Source organism: Mesoplodon bidens, assembly GCF_964165515.1.
Source record: "Mesoplodon bidens genome assembly, chromosome: 2".
NCBI classification, from domain to species: Eukaryota; Metazoa; Chordata; class Mammalia; order Artiodactyla; family Ziphiidae; genus Mesoplodon; species Mesoplodon bidens.
Window position 1 is genome coordinate 85,546,908 of NC_138177.1, and position 20,351 is coordinate 85,567,258.

Here is a 20,351-nt window from a genome sequence, read left to right on the forward strand (position 1 = left end):
TCTTTCTCCCTCCTGCCTCCTGCCCACCCCGGCTGCCTGTTGAGCACCCAGTTTCTTCAGTGAGCAGCCTTGTTTCATGGCCTCCCCTCCCCTTGCTGACTTGTGCTCCACGGCGAAAGCCTCCCAGCCCCACTCCAGCTCTTTCCCTCGTCTTCCCGACCTCTCTGCATGTTTGAGGGTCCTGCCTGCCCCCTCCTTCTTGGTCCATCCTCCTCTCTTGGATTTAGAGATGAGGACTTTTCCTAGTTCTACTCAGTCTCTCTCCTACACTGGCTTCTCTTCATTCTCCCAGCCCCTGAGTATGCAGTGATGCCGCCTTGAACCTCAGACCTTTTCCATCTGTGCTGTCTCCCTCGTCAGGCTCATCCACTTTCATGCCATCATCTCAGTGACAAAGGTCAAGGGCATGACCTTTGGTACAAGAGCCAGACAGACTTTGGTACAAGTTCTGGCTCTACCGCTTTCTAGGTGTGTGACCTTGGACAAATTGTGTATTTCAACCTCAGTTTCCTCATCTGTAAAATGGAGACATCAGTCCTAATCTGCAGGGTTGTTGTACTGTTAGATCAATAAATGTTAGCAATTACCTGCACAGCTTCAACAAGTTTACCTCAACTCAAAAGAGCTCCCTCAGCAATATGGCCTGATTGGGTTTTTTTAACTTTTATTTCCCTGTGCACCCTTAGAGGCAATTTATATTCTCATGAAACTAACCTAGTAGCTCTTTCCTGAATGCACTTGTACCTGACCATCTCTACACCTGGGGTCCTGCCAGTCCCCCTCCTGGAGCACCCTCTCCGTCCAGCCCTTCCTCTGAGGCCACCTCAAATGCTACCACTTGATGGCGCCTCTTCAAAGCCCCCTCCTTGGAGTATGACCGCTTCCTCCTTGGAATTCTCATGAAGCACCCCTCTCTTAAGGCACTTATCCTAAACTCCTCAGGCAGTAGGTAGTAGAGGGAAACGCATGCCTGTCTTATCACCCTACCCTTGGCCGCCTCCCACTGCCCCACCCCAACTAAGTAGCCAGTTTCTGAGGCACAGAAGTCGTTACCATGTCTTCTCAGCCCCCAGCACAAAGCCTGGCTCTCATTAAATGCGTTGGGAATCATTGTTTTGAAGGCTGAAACCACTGCATTTGTGCCCTGTAGGGTGAGTGCCAAAGGCTCCGTAAACAGTGCTGCTGTTTATTATTTCTGTGGGTGGTAGGGCCTGGAGGTGAGTGCCCTGCAGAGGCTGCAGCCCAAGGCAAAGGTGAATTAGAGGGAGAATCCAGTGAGACTTGCTCCAGGGCACGCAAAGCTGGCAACAAGGTCCTGTTCCCAGGAGACCTGCAAAGAAAACTGTGTGCAAAAAAAAGGAGAACTGGCCTGGGTTCTGGCTGCTGGCCGTCCCATGAGGGAAGCTGCTGCTTCAGGGAGAGCTTACACCTGTGCAAACTCCCAGTGTCGGGGGCACTCACCTCTCAAGCTCATGGAGAACGAGCTCGGAAGGAGAGGACAGCCCTGGAACCTCCTTCCTCCCTTTGTGCCTTCCTGCCTTTTCCTCTCCCTGTTCTCCTCAAACATCTACTGAACCCAAGAAGTAGGTACCAAAGCTATAAAGAGTAAGTCACTGTCTCTGTTCTCAAGGGCTGAATCCCCCCAGAAAAGGAGAGTTTCACAGTCTAGTCTGGGGAGATGGGTCCACTAACAAACAATGACATAGAGCGAGACATAATGACATGGGTGCTGGAGCCGGGAGAGACCCTGGGGCAAGGAGGTCAGTTGGGAGCCTCCTGCAGTGGTCCAGCTGAGTGATGATGACAGCGGTGGCAATGGTGTGCAGAGCGGTCCTGATGGGTGTCCCTCCAGCCAGGCTGAGGACCCTCCAGAAGTTGACCATCCCCCACTGCAAGAAAGGCTTGGGTAGAAGGTCCTCCTATAGCACAAGCCCTACCGCACTGCAGTGTGGTTCCTGTTGATTCATCTTTTTAACCACCAGTCCAGGAGCTGTGAAGACATGTCCATCACTGTCTTATTCACTGTTGTGAAGAAGCACTTAGCACACAGTAAATACTTCACCAATATCCATTACATTTTTCATTAATCAATTGTCTGTCCAAGTTGGCTTTGACATTGAAGGGTCCCCACCGATGCTACCTCTCACACGGGCTCCATTCAGACTTCAACATCCCTCAGTGACCTTCCCAGACGCGGATGTGCATCTCACCCCCAGATTTGCTTCCTGCTCTATAACTAGGCATTGGGTCTCATTCTACACAGTCATGGTGTTATGACTTTGCAGTCTGAACACCGTCTCTGACTTTGCATTTTCTGCCTGCTGATGACCACTCACAGCAATTCAATCCCATAACGGGGTCCAGGTTCCATAGGCATCATATCCCCTTTTTGAGTCTGATATACCTACAAGTTCCTTTTGTTTGTAATAATCAACTTTCCTAATGATGACTTTTCATTTGTGCAGCATCCCTTTGCTCCTTCTTGCTGGACGGGCTCCTCAGCCTGTCCCATTCCTTGGCTGCCGGAAACCCAGCACATACACAAGACACTCTACGTTGACTCTTAACTGAGTAATCTGAGCAGTGAGTACTTGTGTGGCTTTATGATTTACAAAACACTTTCACATGCATTATCTCACTTTAGTCATCACACTGCCCCTGTGAGGAAGACATGAATATTGTTGTTCTCTTACAGATGAGGAAACTGATATCACACAGGCAGAAAAGAGCTGAGCTACAACTTGAACCTCAGATGTCTGCTCTGTGCCCTGCCACTGCCCTCTCCTCAGGGAGAGGGTAAGCCAGGCTGATCTCTTCCAGACCATGAATCAGTAAGTGTTGAGCTGCCTCCCTTGCCCTCATTAAAAACCCACAGAACATAAAATCCCAATTTGTGGCTGATCATTTGTCTGCAATTTACAGGCTTTCAAATGAATACTGAAGTCTGTTTAAATGAGATTACTCCTACCTCAATTTAAAATCCAGTGATAGGGACTTTCCTGGCGGTCCAGGGGTTAGGACTCTGCGCTTTCACTGCTGTGGGCCCAAGTTCAATCCCTGATCGGGAACTAAAATTCTGCAAGCCGCGAGGTGCGGCCAAAAAAAAAAAAAAAAAAAAAAAATCCACTGATAAAACAAACATTTCCCCTATGTCTCCCCTTACCGACTTAATTATTAAGCTAGTGTTTCTAGTTTACGTCTTTAAAGTTTCCCCTAGTTATCTAAACAGTATACAACAGTAAAAAGTATTTCACGTCCATCAGGACTAAGGAGGGCTGGAAAGGACAGAGAGAGGAAGAGAAGGGGATTTCTAGGTCATAATCAGGAATGAGAGGAGAAATCCACATCTGTGTGTTTACCTCCCCTCTGCTGGGAGGGAAACATGCTCAAGAATCCAGGTCATTGGGTAGAGATTCCAGGGGGTAGAAACCATTGAATCCTCAGTCACTGCCAGCATAAAACATGCACCTGCTTCACAAGTCACTGAGTAAACTGATCACACCATGCTAGAAGGCTCTGGAAGTATATGGTGAGTTAAAAAATACTTGCATGGGGCTTCCCTGATGGCGCAGTGGTTGAGCGTCCGTCTGCCGATGCAGGGGACACGGGTTCGTGCCCCAGTCCGGGAAGATCCCACATGCCGCGGAGCGGCTGGGCCCGTGAGCCATGGCCGCTGAGCCTGCTCATCCGGACCCTGTGCTCCGCAATGGGAGAGGCCACAACAGTGAGAGGCCCGTGTACCGCAAAAAAAAAAAAGAAAATACTTGCATGACTTGAGGCTCCTAGACCAGATGACATTAAGGCCTCTTCCAGATTAAAATAGGCTATGCTTCTAGTCTGTGGAATACTCTGCCACAGTCTTTGTGATGCCAGTAAAGGTACCTGGCCTGTGTGCCAACTTTACATCTTTCAAAGCCCTTTAACTCTTGTTCTGTCCCAGCCTGAGTGGACAGCCAACTGGAAACAGTGAGGGAGATTTCTCAGAATGGATCCAAAGGCTACAAGGTAAACTGACAGGCGACAGTGCGGGAGGAGAGAGGAGACACACAAAGAAGAGAAGCATCATAGCCACATCCTACACAGCATAATTGGTTCTGAAGGCATCAGGGCACAGAGGCACAGTACAGTAATTGATGTTGATAACCCTGAGTCATCGAGAGGTTAAATCATAGACATGTCACTGCGAGCTGATTGCTCAGCTCATTTACAAAATATTTGTTGGACACCCAGTATGCACCTAACTCTGTCTGTATCCCCAGGATAGAAAGATGAATAAGGTATGGTCCCTGCCCTCAAAAGGCTCTCTGGACTTCAATTTCTTCAATTGTAAAATGAGGGAGCTAAACTCAGTGATTCCTAAGATTCCTTCCTGGAGGTCCTAAAAGCTTTATGCATTACGACTTGAACTTCCACAGTCCTACGAGATGGTAATCCAGGTAACATAATCTTATTTTGCAGATGAGCACTGAGACTCAGAGAGGTTAGCATCTGACCCAAGGTCACACAGTTAATGAGGAGCAAAGCCAGGACACTCAGCCACATGAACCAGTCACACTGAAATAGAAAGGTCTTCTTCCTCCCACCCCTGTGCTCTCTCCACACTGTCTTCCTTCCTCCAAAAGGGCAAGCAGACTAGATGGAGAACAGCTCATGCATTTGACAGCTGCCTGGATTTACAGGCCTGGAATACAATATTCAGCAGCCACAAAACAAAAATCATGTGCAACTGGACAGTAATAAATATCTGTAAGACCAAGTGCAACCAAAACGGTATCAAAGGATCTGGCAAAGTCAACAGCAAGATCAACAGCAAGATAAATCCAAAAAGTCAATAGTGATGGCTACTAGGGACACATGCTGAACAACTAGAATATCTCTGAGAGAGAAAACATGGTAGAAGGAAAAAGGCAGCTTGGGAGCACTATATTTCAAAAAGAAAAGAAAAGAAAAGAAAGAAAACCAAACACCAAACACACACACCACTGCTGGTGGAGTTGGTACAGGCACAGAGAAGAGGTGGGGATGTTCCCACACAGCCTGCTTTCTTCCCTCACCCCTGGCACAGGACACCTGTCAACCCCGCTATTACTGATAATGTACAGATTATGTTGGTAAACAGGTGTCCTGCCTTCTTGTAGATAATGTACAAGTGGAGAGAGAAGGCTGCCAGAGAGCCACTGGATCAAGACAGAGGGTTGATCACCAAACAGAGATGTTCAGCAGTGTACTGTCCAATATGAGACAGCAAGTCACAGGCCTGGGAATGAGCATGTCGTGAGCAACTTTATTGTTCTGGATGCTCTGCTAGATATTTTACACACACTAGTCCACCCATCCCTCACAACAAGCCTTTGACGCTCAGACTCTCAGAGCATTGGTTTGCCCAGGATTACCTGGCCAGCGGGCGGCTGAGCAACGATTTGAACTCAGCTTGTGTTCAGAGCTCCAGTTCTCCCCGCTCCTCCACACAGCCTCCAAGACTAGGTTCTGGCCCCACTACACTTACTAGCTCTGCAACCTTAGACGAATCATTAAATCTCTTATAATCCTCGGGTTCCTGAGAATTGCCTGTCTCACAGAATTGTTGAAAGGATCCGAGGAGATAAAAAGCATGAAAAGACTCCTGCAATCAAGATGATATTGATAACAATAACAATAATAATACTTACTGAGCACCTACTATGTGCCAGACATTGGTTTACTGCTTTACAGGGATTACCTCGCTTAATTCTCACAGCAATCTGTGGAATTGGTATTCTCTACATCATACATAGATGAAGAAACCGAGGCTCACAGAGAAGTAACTTGGTAGCAAGTGGCAGGGCCAGGGTGGAAAAAGACTTAACTACTCCACAACCCCTGCTGTGAACCAGATGCTGAACAACAAAGGTCTTCCCACTGACTTCCTTCCAGAGTTTTATTGCCTTCCTCCCCCATGGCCACAGGGCTTAGCTGTGCTGACCTACTTTGAGACGTTCCCCTTAGATGTAGGAGCTAGAAATCGTCACTGTGGGAAGGCCAACACGTTCTGCAGTTGAAGAGAGACTGCTTTCTCTTTTTATCTGTAGCTTGTCTTTGTCCAGCTGAATTGAAAAATGCCACCAAGAACATTTACTGCTTGCTGGTCTGAGTTAGGCCCTGAGTTAGGAGACAAATCTGCCCAGAGTTCCAAGGGTTCACAGTCATCCTGGGGGAGCACGATACAAGTATTTATTGAGTCCCGTCTCTGAGCTAGGCTCTGGGTTAGGCTCTGGGACACAAAGATGAGCAAGACACAACACACAGTGGTACCGGCTCCAACTGGGAAGCACACAGGGTAAATCAGGGCCCAGAGGAAAGGCCCCTGACCCTGTCAGGTGGGATTGAGAACAGCCAGAAAAGCGTCCCAAAGGAAGTGGGGCTTGAGAACTACATTCAGATTGTCTGCACTGCCAAAGAGTTGGCATATACCATCTCTAATCCTCACAGCAACAATCCTGTTTGGCAGATATTATTACCTTATAGATAAGGTATTAAGTAACTTGCTCAAGGTATCAGAGCAGTAAGTAGCAGAGGCAGACTCTCACCCCAGGAGTTCTGACTCCAAGCTTGCCGGACCCTGAAGTTATGTCAGGTTGCCTCAGAGAACACTGTGCTACAAGCTACAATGGAGAAAGAAACACCACACCATGAGGGGCCAGAACAGGAGAGGGTAAGTGAGCTGCGGTCTGTGGGGTGTCGCGGAGGATGAGTGGTGTGGCGAGCCGTGGTACAATGATTCAGGACAGGCCTGCACAGATTCTTCATTATTCTAGTGAGTCCTCTAGGTCATGGGCAGGGAGGAACACTCTAAAGGCTGAAGGCCATGTGCCCGGCCGTCCAGCGGATGGGGTGATTTTTTGGGTGGGAAGGTAAGGTGTAGATGAGGAGTCGGATTTGGGTTGTAGGAAACAGAAACCTACTCATATTAACTTGAGCAAAAAAATAAACACAAACCAACAAGAAAAGGGAGTATTTAGTTTAAGGATTCAGGCATTTTGTAGAACCCAAGGGCTAGCAATGTACTGGGACCACAGGAGAGCTGGTTTGAGATCAGACATGCACACTGGCCCTGATCAGTCACCCCTCACTCCTCTCCTGTCTCTGCTTCTGTCTGGTGTCTCCTCATTCTTTTCCCTCTGCAGTCTGGCTCTCACTGTCTCTCCGTAGCAGGGCAAAAGATGCTTCCAGACACTCTCTCAGACTTAACATCTCTGATCTGCAATTCTAAATCCCCAGGAGAGAGAATCTGATTTGTTCCCCTTGGGCCACACGGCTATGGATGGGAAGGAAGGCTGTCCATTCTCAGAGAAGGTGGAGCTGGGGAAGCTGGAGGTCATGACCCCAGAGGTCAGGCTGGAGTGTTCTGGAGATGTGTCCAACTCCAGATATTGTCAGACCCATGTTCTGGAGAGAGGGTGCTGAGAAGTCTTCGTTTTTACCTTCTCATTCTGCCCTTTAAAGGAATACACTGGCTTCCACATTTATTTATAATTCTTCTGTGGAGTTATTAAATCCATAAATAAAGATTTAATCTTTTAAGCTCTGCATTGTGAGAGCAGAAGTTAAAGAGCAGGCTGAGGAAAGCTTACCAGCCTTGGTGGCTGGAAGTAGCAAAGGAAGACGCGTCCAGGCTGCTGGGGCAGAGGAGAAAGAGAGGCTGCAGCTGCAGAGAGGGGCGAAGGGCGGAAGGACGGCCCCTGCCCTCTGGCTGAAGGACGGAAACAGCCCTCCTGGAGCAGAGACCGCACTGCCGAGGCAGCCACAGAGAGGCTCAAGAGACCCATCCTGCAGGCTGGGAGAAATACCAGAACAGTCTCAAGAGCTCTCAAAATGGGCACGTTTTGACCTAAAGCAGGTAGAGAAATGTGGAGCAGTAGAAGGGGATGCTTCCAGGCGTCTCGGGGAAGGGCACCTGTACAAGGAGAGGAATGAGAAGGAATCCAGAAAATCTGAGGCTGGAGGAGGAGGAAGAGGCAAAGGCCTCTGGTTCCTGTTTAGCTCAGAGCCCGATTCCAGAGGAAGCACTGACAGCTGAATCAACAACTTCGTTCCTTATATATCTCTGCCCTCTCCCTCCGCCACCATCTGGGGCTCTGACAACATTGGCTGTGGTTCCCTGATGAAAATGACAAGGTGAACACGTTCCTTTCTCTCATGGGCAGACACAAAGACCAGCACCAGGGAGGAAAGGATATTGAGAACAAAACAGGAGGGCTGGGAAGTCAGGGTGGGGAGTTCTGAGGGCAGAGTAGGGGTAAAGGGAGCCCTCTCAACCCTGCCTTGTGACAGAGAGGCAGTGCCTGGACCAAAGGTCTGGCAGACAGCTGTCCCCACAGCAGCGGCCCTTCCTGCTTCTTGACGCTATTCCTACAACCCCATCCCTGGCTTTTACTGTCTTAGGGCCAGGTGTTGGGGGCACACGTGGAACTTCTTTTTGGACTCTTAGCGCCTTTTTACCCCATAGGGTCTCTGCTTCCCACTGTCTTCCCACTGTCAACTCAAACCAGAGGTCATACCTGTTTCTGTCAAGTGACATGTTATGGAGGGTCTGAGAAGGAGCAGTGAGGCTGCTTTTTGATGACAGGATTCAGCCACGGAGGCTCTCTCCTTGAGCAGCAGATAATTAAGCTTAATGAATTTGGACAGTTCACTGGATCTGCCCACACAGTTCCACTCACCTTCTAAAACGCTTCCAAAATAGCACTAGCTATTGTACACAAGCCAAAAAAAGAAAAAACAAAAAGGAAAAAGTAGTAAGTGACAAGGCCCCAGAGATTTCTGCCCTTTCAGAAAAGTCTGAGTGAACTTTTCCAAAGAAATTTTAAGCAAGAAAAAAAAAAAACAAGCTGCATCTTCCCTCGTTGAGGAACCAGGGAAAAAAAGAAAAAAAAAAAAAAGCTGCGTCTTCCCTCATTGAAGAACCAGGGAAAAAAAGATGCCACAAAGACAGGCACACACGTTGTGAGATGGAAGGACCCGGTGTTGGGACTCACTCCTCACACTGACATCATCTACACACAGAGACTCCAAGCTATTCCCTCCTCAGGGTCCTCAACAAGCCGTTTCTGGCAATTGGTGCTGGATCAAGATGCCTCTACAGGCGGGGCCTCACCCTCTCACACAGTGGTGTCACACTAAGGAGACGAGCCCCCCATGTGTGCACGTCCCCACACACCCCTCCTGGGGGCCTGGCCCCCTCTTGCCCAGGCCTCCACTGAGAACTCCCTCCCTCCTCCACGCCCTCCTCAGCGAACCACGCGCTGCTAGAGCTGAGCCAGATGTTCCGTGGGCAGACCCCTCTGTGGGCTGACAGGCGGTGATTACTGCTGCCGGCCCCATATTAGAGAGAACTGAATGGGAGCGAGCCTCCACCCGCCCAGGCTCCCCACAATAGCGCCTTTGTGAGGTGCTTCACTGCCTTTCATTTCCCCTGCGTCGCCAACCTACGTCAGGAGCAGCTCTGCCTGGGGAGGGAAGAGAAGAAGACAAAAGGAGGATCACAGGGTCCTGACTGATCCACCCTACTCTGGAGGTGGGGGGGAGAAGACCGGGTCCCTTTCCCCTCCCCACCAAGGGGTAAATAACCAGGAGGACTCCCAGGGCTGCTTGAGGTCAACTTCACGGTCTAAGCAGTGGATCTTGTCCATCAGATGGCCTTGCTCCGGAGTGTTGGACATGAGGATGAGGCTGGAGTGGGGCCTGGTACAGAGCTCAGCAGATGCCTAGAGACTGGAGTCCGAAACCGGGGTCTCCTCCTGTTCTTTCTCCCTTCTCCCTTCCCCAGATGGCCTTCTGCAATTGCAGCCCAGAGGCCAGAGTGCTAGGCAGGAAAGGGTTAAGTTTCCAGGACTTCTGGACAGACTTCAGCCAGGTTCCAGGACTGGGGTAGGTATGTGGGGGTGAGGAGGGTGGTGGGAGGAATGTGTTGGGAAACTGGTAAGACTAACATCTGGGACGTGGTCACTGCCCCTCCTCCTCGCCCAAACCACAGACGCCGTGGCAGCAGGAAAATCAGAGCGGTTCAGACCAAGCGCGATTGTGCAACCTGGCCCTGGTGATGAGCTTGATGCTGGAGATGGGAATGGGGTTCGGTCCTGGGGGCAGAGTCCACTTCATGGGTGAGACTTAAAGTTCTTACAGAACCCACACGCATTCAGGGCTCTGGTTTCCACATTCGACTTCAGTGTGACTAAAACCCATTGTCTGCATCAAAATCTCGGAGAATTGGAATTGGAAGCTGTGCCCCTGGGCCCCAGTCTCGCGGCCGGAGGCGCGGTGCTGCTGGTGGTTCTGGGAAGGCTGCTGCGGAGGACGGTGGGCACCAGGGGCTTTCGCCTCAGCCTCTGGAAGTGCTGGGATTCTGCCGCCTCCCCAGGCACCTCCCAGTGAAGTCTGAAACTGGAGAAGCCCCTCTCGCTCGGCAAGGGAGCCCAGCCAAGTCCCTAATGCAGCTTAAGGGGCGGGGATGGGGCAGAGAAGATGGACGATCATGGGGAGAAATCTGATCTGAGGGCTACCCCAAACAAACACAGGCAAGGAGCAGTGGATTTTCCTTTTAATGCAAAACGCTGCAGTACAGAACGAGTCCCATCCTCTAGGGCACTGAAGGGAGAAGGGAGAGAGAGCAGAGTCTAACATCTCCTCCTAGCCCTCTCTCCCCTGACTCGCACTGAGGCAAGAAATATTCTGTTGCCTGTTCACTGGGGTTGCCCCCATATGTATAAGGGTCAGAGCTCTGGAACTGGCTCATCTTTCACCGGCCTGAAATCTGTTGTCATGGGGCAAGAGAGGAGTGAACATTTAGGGCTTTCTCTCTTTTAGCTCTAAAAGGATTCCTCGAGATCTGGAGTCCCATGTGAAATGAAGGGGCAATGAGAATTTGGCTTCCATTGGCTGAAAATATGAGATGTGAATCACAACTTGCCCGGAATGACGAGCAGGAAATTTAGTCGGGATATAAATGTATGGAGGTGAAAGAGATTCAAAAAACAAGACTAGCTCCCTCAAACTTCTTCCTCTTTCTTCCTCATCTCCAGCTTATAGACAATCTGGTAGCCATCATCCCAGGCATAAAGCTGGCGCTCTCGGGGGTTATAGCGGAGGCTGGCGTGGGCACCATATCGGCGGGGGAAATAAGGGAGTGCTGCCCTTTCAGGGGTCAGGGTGCCACTGGCATCAAAGGAGCACTGGATGCGGGCCCGACTGGCAGGGCGGGTATTATAAACAACGTATAGGGTCCCACAGATGACAAAGGCAGCCTCAGCATTCTCTCTGGGACATGGTGTGTCCCACTGCTGCTCTGTGTCCAGTGTCTGCGGGTCTAACTTGGCCAGACACAAGTGCCTGTCGTCCTCCCGGGTGGCATAGACAGCCCAAAGGCCCTCCTCATCAGCCGCCAGGTCTATGTACGTGTCTGCCGTCAGCCCATACGGGGGGATCAAACCCTCTGCTGGGAACACTGAACTGTCCACCACTGTTCGGTTTGCCAGGTGGAATTTGATGAGCTGCAAAGTGTTCTCCAACTCACCGCCCCCTCCAGGTCCTCCAGGGGGCCTCCGGGCATAGTAAAGAAAGCCACCATATACCAGCTGGCCTGTGCCTACCCAGGGGAAGGGCACCCGGACTCGGGAAGCTTTCCGGGCAGCCATGGCAAGGGTGAAGTCACGCAGCCTTGGGAAGACAAAGGCTGTGTCATTCTGGGTCCCATCTAACACGTAGATCTTCTCTGCTGGCCCCAGTGGATCCTTGGTCCACAGACCAGCTGGGCCACCAAACCGCTTCAGGATCTTCATTGATCTCACCTGAGAGATTGTGTAGCCACAGTCTGGTGGGAAAGGAGAAAAGCACAGGACAAGGAAAAACAGGCAAGAGTTAGATGCTCACTGCAGGAACTCCCCAGGGTGGGCTATTTGGAGAACAGTGGGCCTTTGCCCAGTGGACGCCTCCACTCTCATGGAGGATTGGGAAAAAGAGCACCACAGAGCCCTGGGTCCCCAGAAACTCTCCTTAATGAACCTGATAGTACAGAGATTTCCCTAAAACAGATTCTAGAAGATAGAGCCAAATGGACTGGGATAAGGAGAAAAAAGGGAAAGAACCAAGGAAGAATACGGGGGTCTGTTTCAGATTGCTTACCTGTCACCATATCGTACTTCTCATTTCTTCTGCCCTTGCCTTTGGCCCCAGGGCCTCCAGTCACCTTCTCGTCAACCTCTACACAGGGTAGGGCTGGGTTCTGAGTCTCCAGATAGTCTACCTCCCGCTCCAGACGGTCCACTCTCCCCGAGATGGTGTCAGCCTCAGTTCTGAGTGCCTCCCGCTCCTTCTCGGCCACCTCCAACAGCGGCAGCATCTTGTTCTTGAAATCCCGCAGCTCAGCAGTGTGCCGACTGCTCTGGTCCTGGCACTGGGCCAGCCGTTCCTAAAGGGATGGGGCAGCAGGAAGGAGGGCCGGAGGGTTACAACTCCGAGGCAGGGAGAGGCCCAGCCAGGGAGTCAGGAATGGGAAAAAGCAAAACTCAGCCAGGCATCAGCGTCCCCTTCAACCGCCACAGAGAGAAAACCAAATGTTCAAGGTGCTAAAATGTGCAAAGAGCTCAGCTAAGATCCATCTAGGCCCCAATCCCGACTCTGCATCCTCCGGCCGTGCTGTGAGCAGTGCCACTGACTTCTCTTGAGCCTCTAGGGCAGTCTAAGTGCATGAGGGTGAGAAGGGATCTCTGCTCCATTATACGATCCTCCTCTTGGGAATTAGGATGATACAGACTCCAAGCTGTTAAAAAGGCAGAAAGTTACAGATTCTCTGAGAACTTCCAACTTTTAATAGAATCATCAGCTCGTCCTGAGATGCATCCCCACAATTCTAGCTCTCATTTCCACTCTATTCCCTTATCCCATCTAATCCCAGGGGTGAAACACAAAGGTCTATTTGCTTTGGAATTGCTTTATGTATGTGGGGAAAGAGGAGGACTTACAATTTTGAGGATCCTCTTATTAAAAGATGGAGTTTTCTGTAGGTTCTTACAAGAGCCCTAATTTGTCAACCCCACATCCCTGACAAACTGGGTGAATCAACAGGAGATGTGGAATCCTTCCAGGCTGGGCCAGAAGAGAAAGGAGACACCTACCTCTAAGGCAGCTAGTCGGCGTTCCATATACTCCACAAGGTGGTGCTGCTGTCCTCGAAGGGGTCCCGACCAAGACAAAAGGAACAAGATAAGGAGCGAGGTGCAGGGCCCCATGGCTACGGGAGAGTAGGGCCAGGGCAGACCAAGTGTGTAGTCGTGTGCACACGGCCTCTTCCACTCAAGCCGGCGGGTTAGCTTTGGAGGCCGGGCTGGGGGCGGTGCCTTCTCTCTTGCAGGATCTCAGGACTCTCTCACTACTCTGGAATGCTTTCAGTCTCTTTACAGGCCCCACCCCCTCCTTTCCGCTTGGATTGATCAAACACAGATGGCCCTATTGCAGAGCAGCCAGAAGGCTTAACCGCCTCCCGCCTAGGCCGTGGGCTCCCCAGGAGAGGAGAAGGAGATTGGAAATCCTAGGGCAAAGGCCTTCTGGGCAGTCACCCAGGAAAAGGAGCTAGCAGGGGGAGGCAAGAGGCTCCGGAGGAAACCCAGCAAACTCTATTCCTGCTTTAGAATGCTTCCAATGCTGACTTAAGAACCATCCTTCGTAAATCCTTTCCTTTCCCAGCAATAACAGCATGGATTGTTTTCTGCCTTTAGTGGAAGCTGGAAGCAGGGGAGATGAGGTTTGAGGGGAAGGGGTGGGAAAAAAGGCCACAGTGGTCTAGTCTGTAGTACCTTCTTCTACAGCTCACTGGCGCCATCTTGTGCTAAGCACCTGGTGTCATCTCAGAATTAATAGGGAAACCAAGTTCACCTCCAGTGGAAAATTTCCCGCAAAGCAAGCCAAGTAGATTGAATTTACGAGGGTCTTCATGATTAAAATGCAGCTTTCCCTACGGACTATCCAATTACTTATGGGGCTATCCCAGTCTCTCTCTGATTTAGCCTAAGAAAGAGAATGTATCTGAGATTAAAACTAAAAAAAACCAAAAAACCCAAAACAGGTCATTGAGAAATTAGTAAATTAATTCTTGATTATCTGGAAGTGAGACTGACTGCAGTCTTTCTATATACAGTCTTCCTTTGCCTGAAAGCTTCTAGGCATATTCTCTTACCCAAACTGGGGAGTGTCCAGTGAATTCACACTAATTTTACATTCATTTATTTAGGAAAAAAAAATCTGAAAAAAATGTATGTTGCAGTCTAAATCAAAATAAATGTACTCTGACTTCCCTACTAATGGGAGAGAACAGACTATTGATAACTTCTCTTGGTTATGGCCCAAAAGGGTGTTTCTAAATGTTTCTCATTTCCATATCCCAACTATGACTACAGGAGCCCAAAAATAATATTAATGGCCACTGTAAGATAGACTTGTCCTGAAACACATGCGCCAAAAGAAGTCAAATGAGCATAGCATTTATTCAGAGCCCCGCAGTGATGAATCTAGACAAATCTCTAATTCCTGATCAGGAGAAATTTTACTTTAATCACTCACTTAAGAGAAATCTGAGCCAAAGTCCTCCTCTAAAAAAAAGAAAAAAACTATTCCTTGGACTTGAGGACATGGGGAGGGGGAAAGGTAAGCTGGGATGAAGTAAGAGAGTGGCATGGACATATACACACTACCAAATGTAAAATAGCCAGCTAGTGGAAAGCAGCCGTGTAGCACAGGGAGACGTGACCACCTAGAGGGGTGGGATAGGGAGGGTAGGAGGGAGACGCAAGAGGGAGGAGATATGGGCATATATGTATATGTATAGCTGATTCACCTTGTTATAAAGCAGAAACTAACACACCATTGTAAAGCAATTATACTCCAACAAAGATGCTATAAAAAGAAAAAAAAAACGATTCTTCTAACAGTGCAGCTTTCTGAAAGGAAGGGGAAATAGCATCGTCTTGTGGTTATTCTTATTTGCATTCTGGTACTTTAGATGTTTGGTGGAACATGCTAGGAAGCAAAGTTTAATTAGCCTGTGTCAGAAGTTTCTGCATCTTTCAAAGGGCCAGATCTAGATGATCTTAAGTTAGGGCCCTGGACACTCCATTCTTGGGAAGTATTCCCTACCGACCCCTGTTTATTTCTGGTGCGGAGATTTGTATGAAGAATGAAGTTGTCTCTAACACTCTACTGGCGTTCAGATGCAATGTATTTAGCCACTCCAAAGATGCCAATTGTTGATCCCCTTTGTACCCCTATAAGAATAAACAGCCACATGAATCAGAAAATTTACCCATTTTATTGATGCATTGCAATTGCTCTACATTTTACCATATTATGTAGAAAATACTGAAAATACAAGCTACTTTGTAAAACCAAAGACAAACATTGAATCCAAAGATAAACTATGTTTTTACACAATGGACCCTTTTCCCGTAGTTAGTATTAAATTTTAAATATCTATTTCTTTTTGTTAAAATGATTATTTTACATACTCCCTAAGTACATCTGCATTACAAACATAGCTCAGTAATTCTCAGAAACTGTTTCTAGAGGCTTGTCATAAAAGGAAGCGCACAACCAGAAAAGGGAGAAAGCAAAAAAAGTTTAAATCGCACACAATAACTAGCATATCAAATACATTTAATAAACTTGGAATTCCATTGCAATATCAAGGATTCAAAGCAGAAGTACTAACGTTACATATAATGTACATAAAATGTACTGCTACATGTAGTGAGATTATTTTTCAGGCTGAATCAAAACCACATATTATATAAAGTTTAGCAACAAACAACCATGTAGACATGCTGCACCATCCATCAGTTAAAAAAAAAATGGAAACAGGAAGCAGGCTTGGGTCATTCCTGTCACTGAGAGGCAATTTCCTATCCTAAAACAAACCATCCTAAACAGTGGGTTTTTGCATAATAATGCTGAATAAAACACACACTACTGCGCTTGCCTGGCTAAGGGCAGTCAAGTTTAGCCCCTCTAGTGGAGGATGGATGGATGGTCAGAACTGTTTAAATGGAGTTCTCATTCCTGGGGCTGGGATTTTAGCTGAGCACTGACCATAGTATCACTTCCTGGAAGATACTAAAAACTCCGGAGTGATCAAGTGTCCTGATGAGCCTAGAGTGGCTGTACCTAACCCTTCCCATTTTCTCTCTCACCCTGAAGGGGAGAAGCTGGAAATACAAGTTCTGACAGGACTTAAAGCCTTAAGCTGGTCTGAGGTCAGGCCACTGTGACCTGGGCCAGCTGCTCACTTTATTCTTGGAGCTTCCCCCATCCTGTCAGGGCCAGCAATGTTAAGCCCCAGAGACAGAATCTAAAGCCACACTGAGCACATACACATTCAGCAGACACAGGTGGATTTTTATCTTGGTAAATCTGAAATGCCAATTTGCAAAACTAAGACTGAAGATCTCTAAAATTCTTAAAGCCACACACTGCTAGTAAGGTGATTATGGTAACAATATAAGCTCTTGGTATTGTCTTCTCCCCGTGAAGACTTCTATCTTAAGTGGTATCCACTTACTGGAGGACTGGGGGTGGGGGGTAGGGTGCGCAGGAGTGGAGTGTTTTTTTCCTGCATCTCATTTCTTACAAAAACAACAAATCTTATCCCTTGTAAAGATAAGGAACAAAAAATATTTCCATTAGAAACTAGATCTGCCTTTGAGCAAGAAAATGAGAATGCGCTTGGCAAAAAGAGACACAAAGATTGCACACGCTGACCAGAAAACTGTATAACACTAGTGACAGAAACTATACAAACTGCTTGGGTATCTTGACCAATATAGTGCTGAAAACCCAAAATAATGCTCAAAAAGAAAAAAGTAGAAAACACCAACATGTTCCTGGTGGGCTGTACTGACTATCTGCCCCATCTTGAAAGCCCTTCCTCCTTACAATGAAGAAATTCCAAATACCTTGACAGCTCCTCGGTGTTCAACCTGGTACAGAGCTTGCCGACCAGGCTCCATGAAATCTCCCATCTCCATCCTGCACCTCCTTGACACCATCTCTACAAAGAACCAGTCCTAGACTTATCCCTCAAATACGTAATTTTCAGTTCAGATGGAACATGTCTACATCTTAGGGTTAACCTTCTTCCCCCAAACCTTTAATGGGCAGGAACTTTGCCATCCCCAGTACTCTCTACTTGACCCAGATCCGTGTAGGAGCTGAGAGTACCAGGACACTTTCACAGTTTGAAGGGCCCCAAGAATACACAAGTTGTTAAAAAGAAACCTCAAAAGCCCGATGGCTCAACAGGCTTTGGTTCCGTCTAAATATTCTTCACCAGCTAAGAAACCTTTCTTTGAGTTCCCTGTCACCAGTGGCTTCACAAAACTCCTCCTCATAGTATTGGGGATGTGGGAAGCAATACAACAGGCTCTTTGGTATAAACACATCTGTTACATGTTTTTTTCAACAAGCAAATATTTTACTAGGAATATCAACTATTTGCAGGAAGGACTGCCACATGGGAAAAGGAAAAAATAAATCTCATCTAAAAGTGATTGCACATACTTAAAAAAAAAGAAAGAAAAAAGAAAAAAATGCATATTTAATATTGGCTTGACTCCTCTCACCTGCTTCCCGAATTCTCAAAGAAGCAAGGTAGCAATGCACAATGAGAGAGCCACATGGGGAAAATGCTTCTGTGAGAATTCGGCTGAGAATCCAAAATGGAAAGGGGTAGAGGTGGCGGTAAAAAAGAGAAGCTGCTGTTTTTATTTTTCAGTGTCAGCAGGGAAACTGAGAACAATGCATATACACAACACAGCTATTAATCCTGTTCTGATAAATCCCAGTGAACAGCTTAGGGTCCACGGGGGCTTGCTGGTCCGTCCTAAGGCAAGCTCACTGTAAACTCTATTAACCACTACATTATCATATAAGGCACTACAATAAGGGAAGGAGGAGAAAGGGAAGGAAGAGACACACACTGAACAACTAACTCCTCACCCAGACACACCTGTGCAAAACAATTCCAAGGGTCTCCTCTCCTTGCAGGCAATGCCCCTGCTCACTCAGCACTACAGTAATATGCTCTAATATAACTGCAATTAGTTCACATACATTCCAACAAGTATCAGTTCATTTTGGTTTAAATACAATGGAGACATCAATTCCATCTCCGGGGTAACACTGGAGGATCAGAAACACACTAAATACACAATTCAAGTGTAATCACTACACATCTGATTACAAATAACATTTTGGGTTAGCAGGAAAAATTGCTTGTTATATTCTTCTAATCAATATGTACATATTTAATTATGCAAAATATTAAAACACCACCATTACAAAACTTCTAAAATATTTTTAAATTCAGTAATAAATTTTTAAAATATTTTTTGCAATTCCTACATGCACTTATTATATAAGTCTTAATAAGAGAGCATTCAATTTGCTGCTGGCATACAAAGAAAGCTACTTTAAAGTATAAAAGCTATACACAACGTTTCTTATCTGGTTTCAGATCCTTTAGCTTTCTCCCCAAATAAATCACATAGAATGAAGGGAGAGCTGAGGCAAAGAGAGAAAGAGGTGTATTATTGAAAATTCATACTACTATTCAGGCAAAGCTCATCAATGCCAACAACCTTTAGGCAAAGCTCATCAATGCCAGTATCACATAATACAAAGAGATTTTGCATATAATAAAACAACTACCACCATACAATAATAACCACCTTAATGGCTTTTCCAATAATAAAATTTAAGCTAAATCAGAGAGAAGGACTTTTTAAAAATAATTTAAAAAGAATGCACAGGGCTTCATTTAGAAAGAATACCTGGTGCTTTCACGGTAGGTATGGATTCTCTCACCCTAAGTTACCAGCAAATGGTGAGCTGCCTTTTTAACACTACTTTAATAATAAACACAGGAGCAACTGAGAGAATCCCAACAGTAACAGAGAGTAGTATGTAACCAGTTTTGCAAAAATAACAATTTCCCACTAAATATAACATGACATGAAAACAAAATTAAAACACTGTAAGCTTAAATGTCCCATTAGCAAAGGTAAAATTTTGAGGAGAAATGCGAGATAGTAAAATACAGACTTGTGCAAGCTGCTCTTAAGATAAGCAATTAAGTCTTGGTTTTTAAACAAGCAGAAAGTAATGACTTTTCTTTTCTTATTACCAGATTTCAAGTTCTTCTATCAGCATTTTCCCTCTGACCAGCAATTACAATAAAATAAAGTTAAATAAAGAGGAACTTCACTTGTTTTTTAAAAGCATTTATAGAAATCAAGTCAGAGAGAGAAAATATTTTTCAAAGGTTAACTTCAGAATTATCTCTCTTCCTTGGTAACTGCAGACGATGGGCATCTGAACTCTTCCAAATACCAAAAATGCTGTCACAAAAATAAAGAATTAAAAAATAGGGCAGACTTTGGGAGACTACAACAATGCAGTCAACACTGAGACAGGTTCCCCAGAGAAAAGCCTTCTGCTTCAGTGGGCCCCTGCAGAGCAAGTTGCTGGCTAAGGAGTTTCAGGAGAGGGTGAGGGAGGAGCTCATCACAGCCCATTAAGAACTCTGACCCCTCCTCCCTCACACTCACCAACTACAAGTAAGAATACTGGCTGATCTTGGTAGGGCTCAGTGGGTATCCAGTGTAAATGGTTGAGCCTCGGGAAGACCCAATGTAAGACTGGGTGGCAAATTGGTGTTGGTACTGAGCAGGGGCCACGCTGGCAGAAGTGAGGAGACTGGGCCCAACACTGACAGGGACCTGGTGCACCAGAGTGCTAGGGTGGGTGGTATACGCTGCAGCATGCCTTGAGGAGCCCTGCGGGGAGAAGAGATGAGCAATGGAGCTGGTGGAACCCAATGCAGCAGCAGAAGTGGGGGCAGCATACGTATACAGGTGAGGCTGGCTTGGCAGGTGAGCAGGGGCTGGGGCCAGGTGTGGGTGCCCGGTCGAATGTAGTGGGCTGCCATGCTGGAAGGCGTAAGGGGCTTGGGAGAGTGGGGTCACAAACGCCTGCTGCCTGCGGGGGGCAGGGTTGCTGCTTCTCTCCTGCGAGGTTGGAGCTGACGATGACTGCTGGTTCTGGAAGGAGGAAGAAGGGAGTGAGGAATCTTGAGGTCACCCTGGCTCAGGGCACCAAAGGCCAATTTGAGAGTTGAGGTTCTAACTCATACTGCTTCTGGGCTGCCATAGCATAGAATCTCCCAGACTGACAATGCTGTCAGAAGTGAGCCATCCATCCCTCTGCCTCCTGGCAGAATAGACCCTAACCCAGCCCAGACAGCAGCAGTCTGCTCTCAAGTATGACAGAGGAAA

The 20,351-nt window shown here is 47.4% G+C and overlaps 2 protein-coding genes across 2 annotated transcripts in view; both read right to left on the minus strand.

The window, feature by feature from the left end:
- Positions 1-10,561: 10,561 nt before the first annotated feature.
- Positions 10,562-13,366, minus strand: OLFML3 (olfactomedin like 3). The gene is made up of 3 exons (XM_081222610.1): positions 13,149-13,366; positions 12,157-12,442; positions 10,562-11,845 (listed from the first exon to the last, which is right to left on the minus strand). Exons 1-3 carry the CDS (start codon positions 13,260-13,262, stop codon positions 11,025-11,027), a joined length of 1,221 nt encoding a protein of 406 aa, XP_081078736.1. The 5' UTR covers positions 13,263-13,366; the 3' UTR covers positions 10,562-11,024.
- Positions 13,367-15,315: 1,949 nt separating this feature from the next.
- The window catches only part of HIPK1 (homeodomain interacting protein kinase 1), a 50,116-nt gene continuing 45,080 nt past the window's right edge, over positions 15,316-20,351 (minus strand). The window contains exon 16 of the mRNA XM_081222660.1: positions 15,316-20,117. Coding sequence (XP_081078786.1) covers positions 19,629-20,117 — 489 coding nt within the window. The 3' untranslated portion in view covers positions 15,316-19,628. The remainder of the gene's footprint in view (positions 20,118-20,351) is intronic.

Coding starts and splice junctions, on each gene's coding strand:
- OLFML3 (XM_081222610.1), bottom strand. CDS start 13,262: ATGGGGCCCTGCACCTCGCTCCTTATCTTGTTCCTTTTGTCTTGGTCG. Junction 12,443..13,148: donor GCCGACTAGCTGCCTTAGAG/GTAGGTGTCTCC, acceptor CCATCCCTTTAG/GAACGGCTGGCCCAGTGCCA. Junction 11,846..12,156: donor GAAGTACGATATGGTGACAG/GTAAGCAATCTG, acceptor CTTTCCCACCAG/ACTGTGGCTACACAATCTCT.